The 22,207-nt window shown below is 49.9% G+C and overlaps 1 protein-coding gene across 1 annotated transcript in view; it reads left to right on the forward strand.

The window, feature by feature from the left end:
* The window catches only part of IARS2 (isoleucyl-tRNA synthetase 2, mitochondrial), a 628,540-nt gene that overhangs the window by 153,423 nt on the left and 452,910 nt on the right, over positions 1-22,207 (forward strand). Inside the window, exon 3 of the mRNA XM_086927919.1 lies at positions 18,745-18,904. Within this exon, the coding sequence (XP_086784045.1) occupies positions 18,745-18,904 (160 nt within the window). The remainder of the gene's footprint in view (positions 1-18,744; positions 18,905-22,207) is intronic.

The following is a 22,207-nucleotide window of genomic DNA, read 5'->3' on the forward strand; positions in this document are numbered from 1 at the left end:
CGCCGCCCATTTCAAGAGTTCGCTGTGTCATCGGGCCCCCGTTGGACCAACCCGTGCCTTCCAATTCCTGGTCACCTCCCGTTTAGCAAGGAGAAGCCCCAGATCAATGAATTTACTAGTGATTTTATTTTTGGGGGTATGTGGGAACCAGTGCAGGAGCCCCACTGCCGCATCAACCGATAAGGATCTCCCCGTTACCTCCTCCAGGGTATCCCCCACTTCCAGCCAGTAGGAGGACAGCCCCGGGCAGGACCACAACATATGAAGAAGGTCTGCATCAGGCGCCTGGCACCTGGGGCAGTCCGCGGAGTCCGTGGCAAAATACTGTTGGATCTTCGCCGGGGTCAGATATGCCCTGTGGAGTACGTAGTAGTGGACCAATTGAAAGCGGGCGTGGCGCGTGCCCTTCCAGGCCCGCCTCATGAGTTGGGACCAGGTCGTCTCCGGGATCTCCTTCCCTATGTCTTCCTCCCAACGGGTTCTTAAAGTAGTGAGGGGGGCCAACCCCTCATTGAGCAGTCTGCCGTATAGGCAAGTGACCGCCTTAACAGTACCCGCAGACATCATAACGTACTGGCACACCGGAGAAGCAGGAGGTTCCTCCTGCCCGTGCTTCCAGTGCGCCTGAATCGCTCGGACCAGGGCCGAGTGCAAAAGAAAATCGCCGCGAGGAACCTCGAAGCGATCAATGAGCTCCTGAAAGGGCAAAAGCGCCCCGTCCTCGTAAAGGTCACCCACCAACTGTAGGCCCGCGTCCTCCCAATCCGCTAATCGTGACCAATCACCGCCATGAGGCAGGGCCGTCAGCATGCCCAGAGGTATTTCGGGTGCATACGGTATCCGCAACTGGCCGCGGGCGTGGGCTCGGTTCCAACACAAGCGAATGGTCTTCTCTTCAAGCGTCAAGTCCTGCAGGGCCAAGCGCTGTCGCAACGCTATGAAGGAGAGAACATGCCTAGCTATCCCTGTGCCCCTCCTGTCCTCTGGGCCTCGGAATTCCCTGGCGACCTCCTGGGTGAAAGTCTGCAGCTGCGCTGCCAAGTAATACTTTTCAAAGTCCGGCACCGCCAGCCCACCTTCAGCTTTCGGCCTCGTCAGGGTCTTGAGGGCCACTCTTCGGCGGCCCGAACCCCAGAGGAATCCGACCACCATTGACCGTAACAGTCGAAATGTGGCTGGCGGGATCCAAATCGGCAGCGCCCGGAAATAATATAGCAACCTGGGAAGCGCCACCATTTTAAGCAAAGCGATCCGTCCAGCTACCGAGAGCGGTAGAGTAGCCCAGAAGTCCATGCTACCACGCAGCGCGCGAGTGCTGCGAGCTATGTTTCCATCCAAGAGGTCTGACGGTTCATGGTAGACGTACACCCCCAGGTACTTAAAGCAGTCAGGTTCCCACCTAATCTCTCTACTGATATCAGGGCTAGGTGTACCCTTGCGAACCGGGAAAAGACAGGTCTTAGCCCAATTCACCCGAAGGCCCGAGACCTCCCTAAACGCCGTGAGCGCCGTCGCAGCTCCATTCAGGGCAGCAGCCGGGTCCTCAAGGAAGAGCAACAGGTCATCAGCATACAGCGAGACATAATGTGGGCCCGAAGGCGTCCACAAGCCATTATAGTGGGCTCCCGACCGGAGTAGCAGCGCCAGAGGTTCCACCGCTAACGCGAAGAGGAGCGGGGATAATGAACAACCCTGTCTCGTGCCTCTCTCCACCGGATATTGCGAGGAGATCAGCGGGCCTGCCCGTACCCTGGCTGACGCCGAGGTATATAGTACCGTGGTCCACCTGACGAAACCCTCACCGAGGCCGAATCGGAGTAATACTGTGCGCAGGTAGTCCCATTCCAGGCTGTCAAAAGCCTTCTCCAAATCTACCGAGAGGACTACCGGGCATGGGGCGTCCACGAGCGGTTCTCCCAGCAAGCGGAACAGCCTACGGATGTTCATGGTCGTGTTTCGCTTGGGGATGAATCCAGCCTGGTCTTCATGCACCAGAGAGCTCATGTGACCTAGCAATCTCGATGCCAAGATGCTGCTCAGTATTTTTTAATCGACCGTTAACATTGATAAAGGACGGTAGGACGCCGGATCGGACGAGTCCCTTCCCGGCTTGAGGAGGGGAACCACCAAGGCCTCGCACATCGAGCCGGGGAGCCGACCAAGCCGCTTCGCCTCTCTATAAACGATCAGCAACCTCGGTGCCAGGAGATCAGCATAAGCGGCTTAAAATTCAACCGGAAGGCCGTCCAGACCCGGGGTCTTATTCCTCGCCATCTTTTTAATGGCGCTGCGAATCTCCCCCAGTTCAATATCGGAACCCAGGGCTTTCGCTACGTCAGGTTCCACCATTGGGAGCTCTAGGGGTCGCAGGTAGTCATCAAGCCGGTCGGGGTCTCTGGCAGAGCGACTGCGGTATAAGCGTTCATAGTAGTGCAGGTAACAGCTCAGAATCTCAGGCTGAGTGTGCACTTCGGCCCCATCCGCCGTACGCATGGACGTCGTCAGAGAGGTCTGGCGCGTAGGATTAGCTAGCCACGCCAGCAATGCGCTCGATCTATCCCCCTCTGCGAGGGACCTAACAGTATAGGCCTTATAGTCGAAACAGCGCAGCCGTTCGACCTCCGCCGCTACCGCCTCCTTCGCAGCTGCCGTGCGTTCCCGGAGTTCCGGGCGCCCGGGGCGGCGGAGTTCCAACTCACGGAGTTTCCGATCTGCCATTTCTAAATCGTCAAGGATGATTCGCCTCATGCCCACCTTCTTGGAAATGCAGAAGCCCCTGACCACCACCTTAAAAGCGTCCCATTCTAGCGCCCTCGAACCCGCAGTGCCCCCGTTGGACGAGAAGTATTCCGAGATCTTGTCTTCTAGGTCCGCTTTGAATACAATGTCTTCTAAGATTTCGGGACGCAACTTCCAGGTGGGCACAGCAGGCACCCCCGGAAACCAGCGAAGGTCCAGCAGGAGAGGGTTATGATCCGAGATGGTCCTGGTCAAATATTCAGACCGGACCGCCGCTGAAACCAATTCTGCCGAGCCCAGAAACCCGTCCAGTCGGACGTGTAACTCGTGCAAGCCTGAGAAGTAGGAATAGTCCCTAGTGTCGGGATGCTGTGCCCTCCAGATATCCGTCAGACCCCAGTGCGTCTGCCAGTCCCTCCTACCTTTAGCCACACGGCGAACCGGAGAGTCAGGGAGGGGGGGATGTGAGCGGTCATTCTCCACGTCTACTACTGAATTGAAATCCCCGCCGAGCAGGAGGGGCCCGGAAAAAAAGTGGGCCAACGAGCCCGATAACCCGGAAAGGAAGGCAAGCTGGTCCACATTCGGTGCATAAACACAGCAAACGTTGAGGTCCCTCCCCCCCAGAGTGCCCGAAATGGCCACATATCGACCCTCCGAATCCACCACTGATTTCGTAACCTGAACAGGAACCCCAGCCCTGATCCAAATTAGCGCCCCTCTGGCATACGCGGAGTACGAAGTGCAAAAGACCTGCCCTCTCCACCTACGCTGTAGCGCCGCCCCTTCCGCCTTGTTAAGATGGGTCTCCTGCAGCAGCGCCATTTGCACCCCTCTACGCACTAAATAAGCGTGGACTTTGTGACGTCTAGACATAGTGTGAAGCCCCCGTACATTCCAAGTAATTCATTTCACATTAGCAACATCAGCCATTGTCCCATATTGTTCGTGCAAAGTCTCTCCATCCGGGTCCCAACAAAGAAAGAGCAACAATCAACCCAGCACTGATGGCGGCCATTTTCCCCAACCAAAACACAACGACCCCGGTTCGACCCAAACCCTTGCCCACCCTCCCCAGAACAGGACCCAAATAGTACCATCTAGTTCCCATCCAAACCATACCCCCAGCAAACCCTCTGTCCCCGACTAATCCTGCAGTCGCCACCGCAGGAAGGCCTTAAGGGCCAGGTGCGGGCTGGGCGTTGGCAATGGGCCCTCGATGCTCGGGCTACCGAGACTAAAGTGAGCCCAAGGCAATAAGAGGAAACCCTCAAGGCACAAGCAGGGCACCCCACCTCTGCTTCCCCGGGGATTATGAGCAATCGCCTACCCCCGCCATCCCCGCTGCGGGCCCCCATCCAAATGGACGCAGCTCACCCCGTCAACCCTGTCCATCCAGAAGGTCCTCAACCGAGTTCGGAGTGATTACCGGCGTGTGGACACTGTCGGTCACCGATTCCTCCGAGTCCGTTGGTACCCCCTCGTCACCAAGGTCCGCTTCCTCTTCTATGGTACCATCCCGTGAGCCAGACAGCGCAGACAACACCTCCAACACTCCCTTCCGCTCCGTCGACGTCTCCGCAGTCGAGGGCCCGCCCGACCGGCCACGGCGACTCCGAATTCTTTTGGACCGCCGTCGCTGTCCAGGCTCCACTGCTAGTTGAGATGAGGAGCCAAAGCCATCCTTTCCGGCTCTATAGAGTTCGAGCCAGTTACAGACATCCTCCGGGGAATCCAAGAACTGAGTCTTGTCATCGACAATTATGCGGAGCCTTGCAGGAAACAGGAGCGAGTATTGGATGCCCTCGCCCTGGAGCTCGCGCTTGACCGCCAGGAATGAGAACCGCCTGCGCTGGGTCTCATAGGTGTAGTCCGGGAAGATATTCACCTGGCTGTTCGCCACCTTGAAGGGGCCATTATGTCTGGCGGCATTAAGGATGAGATCTCTGTCCCGAAAGTGCAATAACCGTGCCACCACCGGTCGCGGGGCACGGCCCTGTTGCGGCGGCCTCGCTGGGACTCTGTGTGCCCGCTCCAGGGTGTAGAAGGAGGATAGACCCTCCGGGGCCACCGTGTCCCGTAGCCAGGCTTCCAAGTAGGCCACCATGTCGCCATCTTCAATCTTCTCCGGCAGGCCCACCACTCGAATGTTATTTCGCCTGTTGCGACCTTCCGCGTCCTCCGCTCGCCGCTCCAGGGCATCAATCCGGGATAGGGCATCCTTCATCGTCGCGGCCAGGGTTCTCTGTGCCGGCTCCAAGGTTTTTATCGAGCCCTCTACTTCCTTGACCCTATCCGAAAGCTTGCCGTGGTCCGCTCTAAGGAGGCCCAGACTCGTCGCCACCTGGGCAATGTCCTGCTGGAGGGCCGAGCGTGTGGTCGCGATCGCCTCCAGGACCCGGTCAAATTGTTGCTGCAATGGCGCACCACCAGAACTCTCCGGGTCCCCACGTTCTTCTTTGTCCGGGGCCTCCGAGGCGGCTGGGGTGGTCCCCTTGGCTCCCCTCGGCTTCCCCATGGCGCAGGAGTCACACGGTGGAGAGCCAGTCAGAGGCGCCACCGAGTGCGGGCGTCGGCTATGTCTCTCTCGGCTAGTGGCCTTCGGGCCGAGGGCGGGCGATCTCCGTCTCCAGGGCCTGTTGGACCTCCACAACTTCGGGCCGCGCCACCACCGCGTCGTCGGAGGGCACCGAGGAGGAGGCGGGGACAATCGGCGCCAGGTCGGGCAGGCCCGTTTGGCCGATGAGGATCTGGAACGAGGGTCTCCAACACCACCGGAGACTTTGTGGCGCCAAGGCGCCGTGCTGCCCATGGAAGTCAGTTACTCGGGGGGGATGCAGCCAGGCGCGGCTCAGGGGGTCGGCACCGTAGCCAGGGCCGCCAGGCGTCCGTGAGTCGAGGTCCACTGTAGTGTGGGCATCCGATCATCCAGGAGCGATCACCGTGTCCAAAGTCCGATCAGAGCGACACCCAGACCATCACATCACAGGGAGATGAAAAGGTGGAGGGTGCGCTGTAGCTAACGACGCCCCTCCAGACTAAAGGTCCCGACCAAGGGGACAAAGAGGTCCGGGCGCCATGTTGGGCCGCACTCCGCGGGACCACAAACCTCGACTTTCCGTCGGATCAACTCATGTTCGAGTTGCACCAGGTGCCTCGGCAGGTCCCAATCAGTCTGATCGACGGTTTGCGGGGACTAGGGTGCCCCACGGCCTCCGATCTGCAGGATAATCACGGGCTCAGTCCCGGAGCCGAGCTCTCAGGCGACCATCGCCATCGGCGTCCAAGCCACGCCCCCAACAGCAGTCCTCTACCATGGCGAGAGCGGGAGGAGAGTCATGAGCAGTGGCTTCCTCTGCCACCGTTGCCCACTCCAGTGGGAGGAAGTGCTTCACAACATCTGGCAGATGGCATCGGGTCAGCATCACAAGAGATCGCTGGGTGCTGAATATACTACGCAATGGATACGCGCTACGTTTCCGTGCGCTTCCAAAGGACATACCACCGAAAAAGTCTCGTCCTCATCAGTTAAAGCTGCTTCGAAAAGAGGTGAGAGATCTTCTTCAAAAGCAGGCGATAGAAGAGGTTCCGCCCTCTCAAAGAGGAAGAGGAGTTTACTCCAGGTACTTTCTTGTCCCCAAAAAAGATCAGGAGGACAAGTTTCGACCGATCCTGGACCTTCGACTTCTGAATAAGGTCATAGTCAAGGAGAAGTTTCGCATGTTGGCCCTTCACCAAATATGTCCACATCTACAAGTAGGGGATCGGATGTGTTCTGTGGACCTCCAAGATGCCTACTTCCACATCTCCATTGCAAGACGTCATCGCAAGTACCTACGGTTTGTGGTCGGCCACACACATTATCAATACAAGGTCCTGCCCTTTGCTCTCAAGTCAGCTCCGCGAGTCTTCACCAAATGCATGGCAGTGGTGGCTGTTTTCTTCACAAAAAAGGTCTCTTCATCTATCCATACCTAGACGACTTGCTTCTGAAAGGCCCATCCCTGCTGCAAGTGAGGCATGACTTCCAGACCTGTCTGCAACAGCTGCACGACCTCGGCCTTCATGTCAACATGGAGAAGTCAGTGCAGCATCCCACCCAGACCATCCACTACCTCGGCTCCGTTCTGGACACAAGCGTGGGAAGAGCTTATCCTTCGGAGGAGAGACTGTCTTCAATGCGACAGAGGTGCAGGCTTCTGATCCAGGTGCAGAATCCGACAGTCCGGCCGGTGGCATCCCTGCTAGAATCCATGGCGTCCTGCATCTTTCTCATTCCCAACGCCAGGCTGAGGATGCGTCCTTTGCAGCAGACTCTGGAGGACCAGTGGGATCAGTCAACAGGTCGCTGGGAAGATCAGATATCTCTCTCCCAGGCGGCGAGATCCTCCCTCTCATGGTGGACTCAGCAGCGGAATCTGATGGTGGGAGTCCCTTTTCACTAGCCGCTTCCAGTGCAATCGGTGGTGACAAACGCGTCTCTGCAAGGCTGGGGGGCACACATGGGGTGCCTTCAGATACAAGGACGGTGGTCGGAAAAAGGAGCAGTCCTACCACATCAATATGCTGGAGCTACGAGTGGTCCATCTGGCTCTGAAAGCTTTCCTGCCTGCAATCAAGTCCGATTCAACCCTGGTCCAGACCGACAACACGACGACCATGTTCTACCTGAACATACAGGGTGGAACTCTGTCGCGTCCTCTCTCCCTGGAGTCACAGGCAATCTGGCACTGGCTTCTCGCCCGGAAGATCTCGGTGGTGGCAGTGCACCTTCCAGGAGAGCTAAATGTCGAAGCAGACTCACTCAGCAGGCACTTCGAAGATCAGCCAGATTGGGTGCTACACAACGAGGTGGTGGCGGACCTTTTCCATCGTTGGGGTCGTCCGGAAATAGACCTATTCGCAGACAACGAAAACACAAAATGCCACGCCTTCGCGTCCAGATTCCATCGTCCAGGGACAAGAGGGAATGTGCTTTTGATGGACTGGTCAGGGACATTTGCCTACGCCTTTCCTCCTCTGCCCCTGATCCGAAGGTGGTGTCCAAGCTACTCAGATCCAGCATGACCATGATCCTGATAGCTCCAGACTGGCCACAGCAGTGTTGGTACACGGACCTTCTTCATCTGTCGGTACTTCCACACAGGAGACTACTTTGCAGGCCGGACCTGCTGACCAAGATGGGTGGGAGGATTCTTCCTCCCAACCTTCCCTCCCTGAACTTGACAGCATGGCTCCTGAGGTCCTGCAATACGGACATTTGAAACTGCCTCCTGATTGCATTCAAATTTTGACAGAAGCAAAAAGGCCCTCTACAAGAGCGTCATACGCGTTTAAGTGGAAGAGGTTTTTTCTTTGGTGTAGAGAATATCACCTTGATCCTACAAAGGGGCAAGAGAATTTCATTCTCCCTTACCCTCTCTACTTGGCAAGAGCTAGTCTAAAGTATGCTTCTATCCGAGTGCATTTATCGGCCATTACGGCGTACAGGAAGTTGCCTAGTCAGCCCTCCTTTTTCCAAATGCAGGTGGTCAAGGACTTCTTACAGGAGTTGAAGAAAGTGTATCCCCCCTGTTCAAAACCCTTCTCCTCCGTGGGAGTTGAACCTGGTGGTATCTAAATTGATGGGCCCACCTTTTGAGCCAATCCATAGAGCTTCCTTGCAGCATTTGTCTTGGAAGGCCGCTTTTCTGGTAGCCATTACATCAGCGCGCAGGGTAAGCGAGATCCAAGCGCTGTGTACCAATGAGCCTTACACTGTTTTCCACCATAACAGAGTACTCTTAAGGGCGCATCCTTCTTTTCTCCCTAAGGTGGTGTATGATTTTCATATCAATCAGTCTATTTCCCTGCCATCTTTTTTCCCTAATCCTGCGACTTCGGCGGAGCGGTCTCTCATTCGTAGACCTCAAGAGGGTGCTTAGGTTCTACTCCTTCTCCTTGAGGAATCTGTTTGATAGTTTTTTTGCTCTATCCTAGCTTGGTTTTTTCTAAGCTTACTGATCACGTTGTCTTTGTTCTCCTTTCCCGCAGGGAGATGAGGTGAGGCTCGCTATTCTATTCTAATGCTTATGACTATTGATGAGGATCCCCTGGAAGAGAAGGATTAGTTACTTACCTGTAATACTAATTCTCTTCCAGGGCCAGGGGTATCCTCATCAAAGTCATAAGCAACCCTCCTGCCTCCTCGGGCAAAGAACTATTCTAATTTGGAGATATTGTTAACCTCTTTGTTCCATGGTTTTTTCAGTCTCCGCAAAGAACTGACCTAACTGTCACCCCTAAGGCATGATGGGTAGCTGGGGGTCAGGAGTGCCTTAAAGGCACAGTGTCAGTTTATTGCTATGCAGCTACAGGTTAGCTTTTCAGTCTTATTAGACTGTGTGTTTGCAATGCAGCCTGTGAGCTTCCAATGCGTTCAGTGATTTCTGAGAGTTTCCACTGTTTTCTGAGAATTAAAACAGTTTCTAAACAAATTTTGTTGTTGTTTCTCCTGTTTCTAATACATGTTTTTCCATGTATGGTGGAAATTCCTTACAGCATGATTCAGCTCTGGTGTTTATTATGCTGCAATTGTATGTATGTATATATAAATATATATATATATATATATATATATATATATAGATAGATAGATAGATAGATAGATAGATATAGATCTATATATATATACATATGTGGGTCACATCTAATATAGTGTTTCCGGGGTCCCGCGCATGGGCGGGAATATTCTAATGCTTATGGCTTTGATGAGGATACCCCTGGAAGAGAAATAGGATTACAGGTAAGTAACTAATCCGTGTTCGACATTGGCCAACCTATCTGCCTTCGCTTACTTTTTTCTCTTTAGGCTGACATTGTCTCACAAGTGACCCTGGCTTTTAGCGGAGTAACTCACAGGTAAAATAAGCAGCCACACAGGAGGGATAACACCTCAACTAGTTCTTGTACAGGAACTACATTGAACTCATTTCTGGTGTGGGCTGTTAATTTAGTGTCGAAGGAGTTGGAACAAGCAGAGAGGCGGCTGTCGCTGGGACGTGGAGAAGACCTAGGCCCTGTTACTTCTTGGGATCTCTAGTACCACAACCTGTAAGATCTATTCATACTGAGGCAGTGTCAGGAAGCACTTCGCTCCCTGAGGCTGTTTTGTTTGGGCCAGGAAGCGACAACAGCAGAAGGGGCGTCTGTACCTGTGTATCCCGTCCACGACCGCTATATTTTGTCCCAGTCCTGGCCCTAGTCTTGGTTCTGGTGCCGATTTCAATAACAGTCCATGTGAGCCCATAGCAAAAAAGAAGAGGATATTGAAACCTGTTGCAGCCTCAGTTACAGTCAAAAAGCCAGAGCCAAAAACTAGATGTTCGAGGCATGCGAGCTGTAGATCACATGCTTTGCCTACTCCTGCCATCTAGTGTTGGATCCGGATGTTTGCAGTTTGTTTTTCTTCGAAGAAGTCTTTCCAGTCACGAGGTAGGTGACTCCTCCTTTCGGTGATAGTGTGAATGGGCATTGACTCCATATTTAGATTGTTTTTTTCTGCCATCGAGTTTGGACATGTTTTGCTGTACTCCGGTTCGACACTATTTCTCGGGGTTCCCTCGGTGCGCAATCCACTTACCCTTGACCGTATTGTTATTTGATCGTGTTTCCCATTCTTCACGTATCGTATCGGTTAGAAAAATCTCTTTTGATCGGAAACTTCTTGCAAGGCCGTTGGGCCTAGCCATGTCGGGCAAGCTCGCAGTTGGAATGGACTCCAATTAAATTCTGTCCTCTGTGTCACACCAAGTACCCACGCACTGACCTGCACGAAGTGTGCAACTTCTGCCTCTCCCCGGAGCAAGATGAACAAGAATGCGACATGTGCAGATCATTCCGATCCAAGAAGACGCTCCGTGACCATTGGGCTCGATGTCACGAAATGCAACATCAACACAGTGGCTCCATTTCGGATCGCTCCGGAGTAGATTCAGAACAAGACGACGATACGCAAGGAGCCAAGGAGGAGGACGAGCATATTTTCGTGTCTGAAGCAGAGTCCAACATGGAAGAAGACATTCTGCAGGGTCAGCATACCATGAGTACCAATACTCCCCTGCCCCAAGCTCTACCTCTGCCCAAGAAAAAGGCTCCGGTCCCTCTGCCTTCTGGCCAAAGTCAACACAGAGAACAGGTTTCAAACACCCTACCTTCGGGCCCGGCACTGAAACAGACATTAAAGCCTTCCGATTCAGGATTGAGTCGGGCACCGAGCCAAAACAATCTGCACCGAGACCGAAGCACATTTTGGTAACAATCCTTCTGCTACCGATACCGAGATCCTCTTCGGATCCAAACACTTATACCCCAAAAACACCGGCTCTGAAACTATTGGCACCGAAACAAAAAAACGCTCCGACTCTGTCAGAGGAGCATAGTTTAAACATCCCCCCTCCAAATCAGGACCCAAAACAAAAGAAACTGGTCATCAATCCCAAAACTGGACATATTTGCGCACAATTGCCATTGAAACGCAAACCAGAAACCGAGGACACTTACCACATCCCTCTAAAGAGGAAACCTGTTAGTACTAATATCTCTCTTTTGTCACCTTCTTCCCAAACTAACCCAAATTTGCTAAGAACGCCCACAAACTCACCGCCACCTCCATCACCTTACAACCAGGATGATGGAGATGGAGATTCAGTAGACGACAATAGTCCTGATCCATGGGATGATTACAATACAGATCCAAACGCAGATAATGATCCAGACCTATACCCTATAAAATCCTGTCCACCTGATGATAATGTAGGGTACATAGAGTTAATAAATAAGACTGCTGAATATCATGGAGTTCAGCTTCATAAGGAGTCACTTGAGGAGAATTTTCTCCTTGAAACATTAAAGTCTTCCCAGAGATCTACTCATACACTGCCCATGCTTAAGGGTATTCTAAAGCATGCAGACAACATTATTAAAGATCCCATTCGCGCAAGAATCTTCACACCAAGGGTAGATGAGAAATATAAATGTGAACTAACAGATCCAGTTTATATCAAGGGTCAATTACCAATAGATTCCCTTGTGGTTCCTAATGGCCTTAAATGGGCAAACTCACATGCCTTGGTGGATGCCTCTCCTCCAGACAAGGAATCTAAATTAATAGATGCCTCAGGGAAAAGAGTTGCTGCAAAGGTAGCCAATCACTGGCGTATTGCCAATACCCAGGCTCTCTCAGCCAGATACGACAGAGCGCACTATTGTGGATTGGAACAATTACTCCAATTTCTACCCGATAAGCACAAGGCCTAATTCAGGAAGGAAAACTTATTTCAAACACTTCCATTAGATGAGCTTTAGATGCAGCTGTCACTGCTGCTTGTTCAATCAGCACCAGTGTCTTGTTACGAAGGCACGCCTGGCTTAGAATTTCAGGGTTTAAACCCCAAGTCCATGCTTCTATCTTAAATCTAACGTTTTGATGAAGAGCATCTCTTTGGTCCTGTGGTAGACCCTACCTTAGAGAAGATGAAGAAGGACACAGATGTTGCAATATCTACTTCTGGGGGGCCAGTTAGCGATCTAGTTGTGGAACATGCAGGCAGGCATAAAAGAAGGTGGCGCAGAAGATGCGGTGCAGTGAGTAGGGCGGTGGCAGAGCCCTGTTGCCGCTGATTACTCTACCGGCTGCTGACTGTTTTAATCTTTTATTTCTATATTGGAAGCTGTGTAAATAGAGCGGCGCTTAGTTCGGGCACCGAGTTTTAAACTTTAATTTTTGGGGGCACTCTTACCTGGGGGCGTAGTGTCCTGAACTCGATCGTCACTTCTACCCGACCTGGTCCGACGCAGTAACCAGTACCGTTGTGCGGAGGGCGGGGTATGGAGAGCCAGGCACTACCGGGGGGCCGGTTAGCGGTCTATTTGTGGAACAGGCAGCTATTTATCGAGATGCCCCAGAGACCGCGCGCAGCGGTCGCGCCAAAGGCAAGCCCGTCTGCGCCCGTTCCCGGCCGGACGGGGCCCGGGGCCAGTACCCTTGGTCGTGGTGGAGTAGAATACCACTACTGTTTACAGGAATTATATGATCTTCGCCACCATACCAAAGACCGCTACAAACACAGTATCGGTACAAAAGAGGGTGGTGATGGACGGAGCATCTGAATCGATCAAACACTCACACCCAGTCAAAAGATCTGGGTTTAATCCATCACCGTTCTTTAGCCCGCTCTGCCACCCCAGTTCAGACATGGCCATATGCAAATCAGTCTGACCCTCTGCCTCATGGGAATAGTCCAGCCCGAACTGCCAAGCCATGTCTTCCCTGGACCGGAAACAAGCTTCCGAGGACTGGTTTTTGGCATTCCAGCCGTCTTAAGCCCGGCTTGCTTGAATCCAGTGGCAAAATGAGCAAGGGACTCACGTCTGAGCATACCCTGCCACACTTATGGCGGCCAAAAGGGTGACAGAGTGGGCTAAAGAACGGTGATGGATTAAACCCAGATCTTTTGACTGGGTGTGAGTGTTTGATTGATTCAGATGCTCCGTCCATCACCACCTCCTTTTGTACCGCAAACACCGTATAGCAGGTGACAGCAAGGGGGGGGCTATAGTTACTGCCTGTTTACTTTTAGAGGGCAGAGGGAGGCGGAGGAGGAAACTACTAAGTTGCATTGCTGTCTGCTGAATAGCCGGTCCCCTAGGAAACATAGACTGGAGGTCCACGACCAGCTAGCAGACAGCCAGTTTGATATAATGTTTCTCACCGAGACCTGGCTGGACGAGGAGTCTGTCCCAGACATTTTAAAGGCTGTTCCTAAGGGCTATGCGATTGGTCGAATAGATAGAAGGTCCGGAAGGGGGGGCGGGATAGCTATAATCTACAAACACCCCATTCAATGCACTTTGGAAGATTTCAATATTGCCGACAGTGAGGCGGGGATCTTCACGATTAAGGTGGACCTGAGTTATATTGTAAAGAGGTTCCTGATTTATAGACCGCCTGGCCACTCCAAGGGTTTTTCGACAAGCTTGCTGGACTATCTTATTCACCCGGCATTGCGATATGAGAAATTCATGGTGCTTGGGGACCTCAACCTGCATTTTGAGGATATCGCCTGCACCGCGGCCACTGAACTTCGCCAAGAAATGGCCACACTGCAACTAAGGCTTAGAGCTAACTCCCCTACCCATGTTATTATTATTATTATTATGTTTCTTATATAGCGCCTGAATCGACCCCCAAAGGGGTATCTCCGCGCTTGCCTTGGGAACCCGTCCTGGCTTTTCCCTGTGAGATAGCCCCTACAGGGCATCCGCAAGGTGAAAGCCAGGCATCCCGCCGCGGGGGGCCGTTGTGGAGATTAAGCAAGCTTAATGCCCAGAGTTGCAGAGTGTGAACCCATGATTAGGTCAGGCACCGAAGCGAGAATTATCGAGTCCATGGACATTTGAGCTCCAGACCCTGCCGCGTCGGGAATTGAACCCTGGTCCCGGGTCTGACCTCTGCTTCAGGGTCTGCCTGCTCTAACCAGTGAGCCACACTTCTCCACATATAAAGGGACATTTGCTGGACTACCTGTTTACGAATTGGGAAGACATTGTAGTCCACCCCCCTCTTCCTGTCACTTGGACAGACCACTCCCTGGTCCCCTTTGCGGTAATACGACCTGGATTTAAGCAACAAGAGACTGTTAAGAAGACCATAGTCTGCCAGAGATGGGGGGGGTCAATTCAGCAATGCCCAGGTACAGGAGGGTCCTCCTGGCGGTATAGATGCCGAAGAGGCATGTAGGAACTTGGAGAGACTAGTCACGGCAGCTCTGGACTGTACTGGGCAAGGAGGAAACCAGGCAGAGCTTAGAAATCGCCACGTGGTTTTCAGACGCCTTGAGAGTAGCGAAAGCTGGGTGCAAACGACTGGAAAGGCGCTGGAGGGAAGATTTCTCAGAACAGGGGAGAGGGCAGTATTAAGAGGCACTAAGGAGTTACCATAGGCTCATTAGAGGGGCCAAAGCAGCTCACTATCTGGAGAGAATTGATTCTGCCAGTAACTCTACTCGTGAACTGTTTAAGGTCTACAAGGAGATATCCTCCCTAACTGCTCTATCTGCACCGGCTGTGGGCTCAGAAGAGCTATGTAACCGGATAGCGGAATTCTTCTCCGATACCTTCCTGGACTCAGCCAGAGTAGGTGTGGAAGGGACGGAGGAGATAGAGTATGCTGAGGAGGGAGAGGGGTTGAAGAATTTTGAGGCTCCCGTAGCGGAAATTGCTAATGGGTTTGGGATCAGGGTCGTATCCTATGCAGATGATACGCAGTTGGTGGCTTCCCTGACTCAGGCACCAGAGACGGCTGCCTCTAACTTCACTGCATGCCTGCAAGAACTGGCTGCATGGATGGCAAAGAATTGCCTGAAGTTGAATGGCAACAAGACGGAGGTGCTTGTGGTGGGAAGGGCCCCGATGGTGCGGTCCTCGGCGTGGTGGCCCCAGAATCTGGGGTCGACACCCACGCCCTGTGCGCAGACAAAGAATCTAGGAGTGTGGTTGGACACCAACCTTTCCTTTGACTATCAAAACAGGAGGGTGGCAGGCACCTGTTTTGGGGTCCTGAAGGTCCTGCGGAAAACATTGGACCTACTGCCTGCGGTGGCCATGAACACTATGGTCCATGCCTTGGTGACGTTGCGCCTGGATTATGGCAACATTCTGTATCTGGGTGCGACGACCAAATGCATGCTCCGACTTCAGGGAGTGCAGAACGCGGCGGCCCGCTTGATTCTTCTGAGCCCTAGATGGTCATCTGCGAGGGCAGCACGGGCTGCGCTACACTGGCTCCCAATAAAGGAAAGAGTCTTATTTAAGGCACTCTGTGTGTGTCACCATATCCTGCAGGGGACTGCTCCGTCGTACCTGTCCGATCTTCTTACCCCTTATGTTCCTACACGCCAGCTGAGGTCAGGTGGGGTGGGCCTGATGTGTGTACCCGCTGTCAAGAGAGCCAGGATGGGTGGACGGTCTTTTCGCCTTCTGACCGCCAAACACTGAAATGCTCTCCCGGTGGGCCTTCGGATGGAGGTCCCGGAGAGCTGCTTTAGGAAAAACTTATAAACCTATCTCTTTCCCCAAGATAAGTAGGGTGACAGAGGAGGGTAGCAGAATCTTGGGCAACTTTACCGCAGCACGGGGACCATTGCGCTTTATAAATGTGCCTAATAAATAAATAATAATAAATATGGGAGCCCTACAGTCCCCATACAATCGGGGTTCTTTTTGTCACTCCTTCTACAGCGGGGCTCCAAAACCATATCTACAGACAACACCTCAACATCCTATAGAGGCAACAGTCAGTCACCCTCTTCAAGAGTTTACTTTCGGGGCGGAATTAGAGGCAATAATGGCAAGGAAAGATGTAAGGTTTCCACACCCCGCACTTCTCCCTCAACAAACAAAAAGACTTGCCGCCTCTTCCCCCACCAATCGTTCCACACCTGTCTGGGAACGCCGCTCTCAGTTCCTCCCCATCTGGCATACAATAACTTCAGACAGATGGGTCCTAGGAATAATTCAATCTGGTTATTGCCTGGAGCTTACCAACAATCCCCCAAACATTCCTCCACGTTCACACAAAATTTCACCAGAACATCTACACCTCCTCAAACAGGAGGTTCTCGCTCTTCTGCAAAAAGGAGCTATAGAGCCCATGCCTTTACAATATCAAGGATCCGGCGTGTTCTCCCCATACCTTCTAATACCCAAAAGGGACAACTCTCTCAGGCCTATACTGGACCTCAGAGAGTTAAATCAATATATATTTACTCAGATCATTTTCACAAGGTGACACTTCAACACGTGCTGCCGCTCCTACAGCAAGGCGACTTTATGTCTACTCTAGAATTAAAGGACGCATACTTCCATATTCCAATACACCCCGCTCATCGCAAATATATCAGGTTTGTGGTAGTGGATCAACACTACCTGTTCAAAGTGCTTCCATTTAGAGTCACCACTGCTCCCAGGGTATTCACCAAATGCCTGGCAGTAGTTGGTGCTCACCTGCGAAGACAACAGATTCATGTCTTCCCATACTTGGACGATTGGCTCATCAAAGCCAGTACTTACCGAAAGTGTCGCCAGCACACTCAAATAGCAGTACAGTTACTGCAGTATCGTGGCTTCACAGTAAATGTAGTGAAGTCCCATCACCAACCTTCCAACACGCAAATGTGCTTAGGAGCAACTCTCAATACTCAAAAAGCTGAATCCTGTTCCAATGTGACCAGAATCTGCAATATTCAGGCTCTAATTTCACAGTTTCAGCCCTACCAGTCATTACCAGCTCGAGTATATATGCAACTACTGGGAATGATGGCATTTTGCATCATGATAGTTCCCCATGCAAGACTTCAAATGCATCCCCTTCATGAATGTTTAGCACGCCAATGGAATCCGTCTCAAGGTCAATTGTCAGTTCTAGTGATGGTAGACGGCCGCACCCATCGCTCTCTGCAGCAGTGGAATCCACTTAACCTATCCAAACGGCGGAACTTCATCGTCCCCAGTTACACAGGCAGTGCTAACTGCAGACACGTGGGGGAATTATGCACAGCTATCACAGCTATACTCCTCTCAGCATCAGGTAAGGCAGCAGGACCAGACAGGATGCCAGTGAAGATTTAAAACACAATTTAGAACTCAGGGTCCTGCTGCTCACAAATGCTTTAAGCCTATAATAGTTGGGTGGTCGGGGTGCAATTGAGTCATGGAGACAGTCAGTCACCGTTCCTATATATAAAAAAAGGTGATTAGAATGCCCCTTCAAACTCCCACCCATTTGCACTGCTTGACGTTTTGGGAAACATCTTTGGTAGGGCCTTCTTAGGGAAGTTGGAAACTGAGGGGAGTGAACACTCCTTTTTTTTTTTTTTTTTTTTTTTTTTTTTTTTTATAAACCAAAGTGCAATTTGGATTCTGCCCAGGAATGGGCACTACAGAGCAAGCTTTAAATCTCTCCCTAATCTTGGGTAAATATGTCAAGCGAGGGCAGGGGCCAGGCATATGACCTTTATGGACCGCTCCTGTGCCTTTGACTTAGTGAATAGAAATACATTGTGGCACATCATGGGACTTTCTGGAGTAGATTCAACCTAATTGCATGTGTGAAAAAGTACTAGATACGAATATGACAGTACGCTACCGCCTGTCAGTCGAACAGTCTCCTCTATCCAAGTTTCCCACTGAGTGAGACAAGGCTGCATCCTTACTATTATTTAATTTTTTTTTATATATTAATGCCCTTGACTCCTTTTTAACAGACTATACCCCTGATGTCCCAAAAATAGGTTTACATCTAATTTACTATACGCGAACGATGCCGTCCTCCGGTCACGCACTGCAAATGGTCAGCAAGCTCTTTTAGATAGGTTTTATAGTTTATGTACTGGTTAAACCGCAAGTTAATTATTGATAAATCCTATATTTTAACATGCCGGTCAAAGACCACCCGATCAAAGATGCTTTTAGTGGACAGACGCCGAAAAAGAAAACAATGGACATTAATTGCCTGGGCATTTGATTTACCGCCAGTTTGAAATGGGACTGTTTGATTCTCCAAAAATTCCCCTCCTTCTCCTACTTTATAGACCCCCCCCCCTTGTCTGCAGTATAGCCCCATTTTGCCTCCCAGCTACGTTTTTGCGATATCACTACCTACACCAGCAGTCTATCTACTATGTTAACAAAAATTCCAAATATATATTCCAGACATCTCCATATATCACGGTTTGCAGATTTTCCTACTGTAAGACAAGTATCTGTCATTTAATTGACTTGTATTTATTGGATTAAAGTGCTAAATCATGCTATGAAATGAAAGGTAAAATAATGAGCAATGGCATCATGTAATTCCAGTGGTTTTGTAAACACATAGTTGCTAATTTGTGATGAATTAGACTTGAATCTGCACTTCTGCACCTTTAGTTATGATGCATTGTTTTGCTGTGCTTTGTCTTGCTTCAGATCCTGAAGGACATTACTAATCGATTCCAGATGATGAGGGGCTACAAGGTGAACTATGTGCCTGGCTGGGACTGCCATGGGCTACCTATTGAGCTCAAGGCACTGGCTGAGCTTGGTGAAGAAGTCCAAAACCTGTCTGCAATGGACATAAGGGAGAAAGGTAAATGAAGAGGAATTTGGGCCTGATTCAGATCTTGGTGGATATCCCGCCCTCTTATTATAAGTGCATTTTATTGTATGGTACTTGTAATATGGCGGACAGGATATCATTAACGTTTGTGACAGAGTACCTGTTTCCCAAACCTTAAATCAGTCTATTTATTTTGAATGGTAGCACAGTTCAGATAACATATGACCTCACAATATAAGCATGTCTCAGTGTATAAAAAGTGTGCTTGATAATTCTGAAGAAGTTAACTAGATTTCTGTTTAAAAGCATCTTTACTAACTGTCTAATTCCTGTGCAGTACCTCTTACTGTATAAAAATCTTCCATAAACGTGTTTTTTTTCCATTGTCATGTGTTTTAATTCTCCCGTTTGTGTCATGTTTTTTAAAAACAGTGGAACAGAGACTTATAAAAAATGTCTGTAACGTACTCTTACATTTGCTCAGTCTTTCAACCATCAGACAACCCTGGTGTATTGTATAAATATATATTTTTTATTTTACTGTGTACTTTATGGTCCCTTTCTGCTTGAACAATGCACTATTTTTATGTTACCCATCATGTGAGCAATGATGGGTAACCTTCCCCAGTATTAACATCCAGCTTTATATCTTGTTGCCAGATCATTAGGCAAACGGAGATAGTTATCAACCTATGAAGTCAAGACTTACTGCTCCATTGAAAGTTTTCACCAAGTTGGGCAAGGTTTGAAAGTAAAATAACTCTGATTTATTCAACATACCCATCAACCTCAATTATAAAATGAAGGCAACCACATCTTTATGATAAAAGAAATGGTCTGGGTCTCTGAAGTATCATGACTCCCAGTAAGAGGCCCTTATCTGTGTGGAATCGATTGAAGAAAGGCAGCAATGGTTTAAGTACAGAAATCAATATGTAATCCATCTAGACCTCTAGCTTAACTGTCAGCAAGGGTGGAGATAGTCTTAGGCACTACCTCCATATCGACCAAGAACCAATCTCAATTCTGTCTTAAGGGTTATCTCATGTAGCTCCACTAGTAAAACATTATTCAGAATAACTTTCATTTAATTCCTCTCCATCCCATTACACTGGATGATTCATTCTGGTACTCCGGGTGTTGTAACTCATTATGTGACAAACTCACATGTCCACTGCCTAGTAACTTGACCTGTATGTTAGATGTTGCAGAGAAACAATAGCTCAATGCAGATATTGATGAGAGGTTATGGCGTGACGGCCAGAGCTGCCGTCTCTGAAGCTAGGGATCCAGGTCAGATTTTCTGCTTCAACACAGCATCCCTTGATTCTGGGCAGATCACTTATCTACCCGTGCCTAGGAACAGCGCCTAGAGTTTCTCACGTGTGATAAGCCAGGCTATATAAATTCAAGTATTTGTATTATTATGTCCGTAATGATGATATCAGAACTTCTCACCATAATTAGCAGAATTTAGATATTGATCTTCACTTTTAAAATCATTAAATTATTCCAGCCCTGAGAGCATAGAGTTTACAGTGTCAACATCCCAATCATCAGAATGTAACCCGGGTACAATAACATTACCCGTTGGCAACTTGAAGACATAAGGAATCTGCTGTATTTCTGTGGGGCCGAAAATATCATAGGGGCCCTTATTCTAAACAATTCCATCAGTTACTAGGACAGCAGAAACATTTGCAAATGAAAGGTCTTTTTTCAGTTCATGTGAAGATGAGTGAGTTGCTTACACCTCATCTACCAGTTCTCTGGCAGAGCGTTCGAGCATATTATGGCCATTTAATGGCAAGAAGAACAATCACAAATCCAATCCAAAGAAGTAGAAAAATCAAGGAAAGTATTATCCAAGTATAAATCCAAGGAGGGCCCAGATAAGTGTGTTTCAGCCATGAAATACAGCACAGGCCTGAAAAGGCGTAGTGTCTAGAATGGTGGAACAGTCAGAAGAGTTGGATGAAAAAGAATCTGTTCCTACATAATATTCAGAAGTGGTGTGTTGAAAAACAGGAGCCACAGGTGTAGTAAGAGAACTGGTAGATTCCATGAGGAGTGGATCAATATAAACAATATCTGCAGGAGGCACACTAGTAAGTACAGAACTCACTCCCGTCGTGTGGATGGCATTTGTATCGGTATTCAGAATTAACTGAAGTTTATTCTCTGCCCCAGCTAGGGAAAAACCAGTTAGCTGTAGCTTCTAAGCAGTAGAAGTATTTCCTGTATGGTAATGAGATGTGTTAGGAAGCTACAAAGGACTCCTCATGGCCTACTGTTTAGAATCAGCCACATGATGTAACTTGATGTGATGAATGGACACAAAACTATTGTCTTTAGAACCAGCAAATGGTGGCAGTATTACAGTTTTTGTACCTTGAATACCTTGGACTAGCACCGGTGCGTGGTATGATGGGCCAAATTCCTTTTTCACTGCAATCTTTTCTCAAACAAGATCCTCAATTTGTGTAATCCAACTGGAAGGTGCTGGCTGCTCCTCGATTCTGGTAGAGGCAGATGTCTTCAACTGATTGACCATCACAAAAGTCTTGCAAAACCTGTAAAACAGCAGAATGGTCATTACGTCAAAGGGCATGGCTGCTGCCACGATGTCTGTATCGTCAAGGTCTGGAACATACATTTTGATGCCAAAAAGGACCTTGTATAGGGTCCGGATTCCCATACATTGCTTAGAAAGATTATTAAGTGCTCTCTCTGTCCCATATAGGTGATGGATCCAACTACGCCCAGTACCTAATACGCTAGCTGTTAAGGATTACTTTAAGTCATGGTTCCTCCTCTCTATTACCAAATTTTCCTCAGGATGATAGGGGGAAGAGCAATGCACCCCTACACCAAGGGAAGCCATGGTATCCTCATTGGCCTTTGAGATGAAAGCCAAATAAATGCAGCCGAATGGTTTGTTGTAAATCAACAGGTGTATCTGCTGAGGACTTGCCATTGTAGAACTTTAAATTTGTTGCAAAATGTTACAACAAAAAAATATTTTGTGACCTGTTTATATAAGCCATGCCACCAATAACATTGCTATAATACCTACATTGTGGCTGCGACTCCTCCATGTGCAGAAGCATCTGATAGAGACGTCTAGCCGCAGATTCCTTAACTTGGAATATCCCCAGGTGTCAGACTGGTCCAGAAAACTTTGCGCAGAAGCATCTCTGCGCGCCGGGGGCGGCATCGTACGGCTCCGCCCTGACGTCGTCCATGGACGTGACGTCAGTGGAGCCATATATGACCTGCCTCGCCCCGGCACGCCAACATCAGTTTTATTCTTTTCCGCGTCACAACACGGAT

The sequence above is a fragment of the Lissotriton vulgaris genome, chromosome 6, assembly GCF_964263255.1.
Source record: "Lissotriton vulgaris chromosome 6, aLisVul1.2, whole genome shotgun sequence".
NCBI lineage: Eukaryota > Metazoa > Chordata > Amphibia > Caudata > Salamandridae > Lissotriton > Lissotriton vulgaris.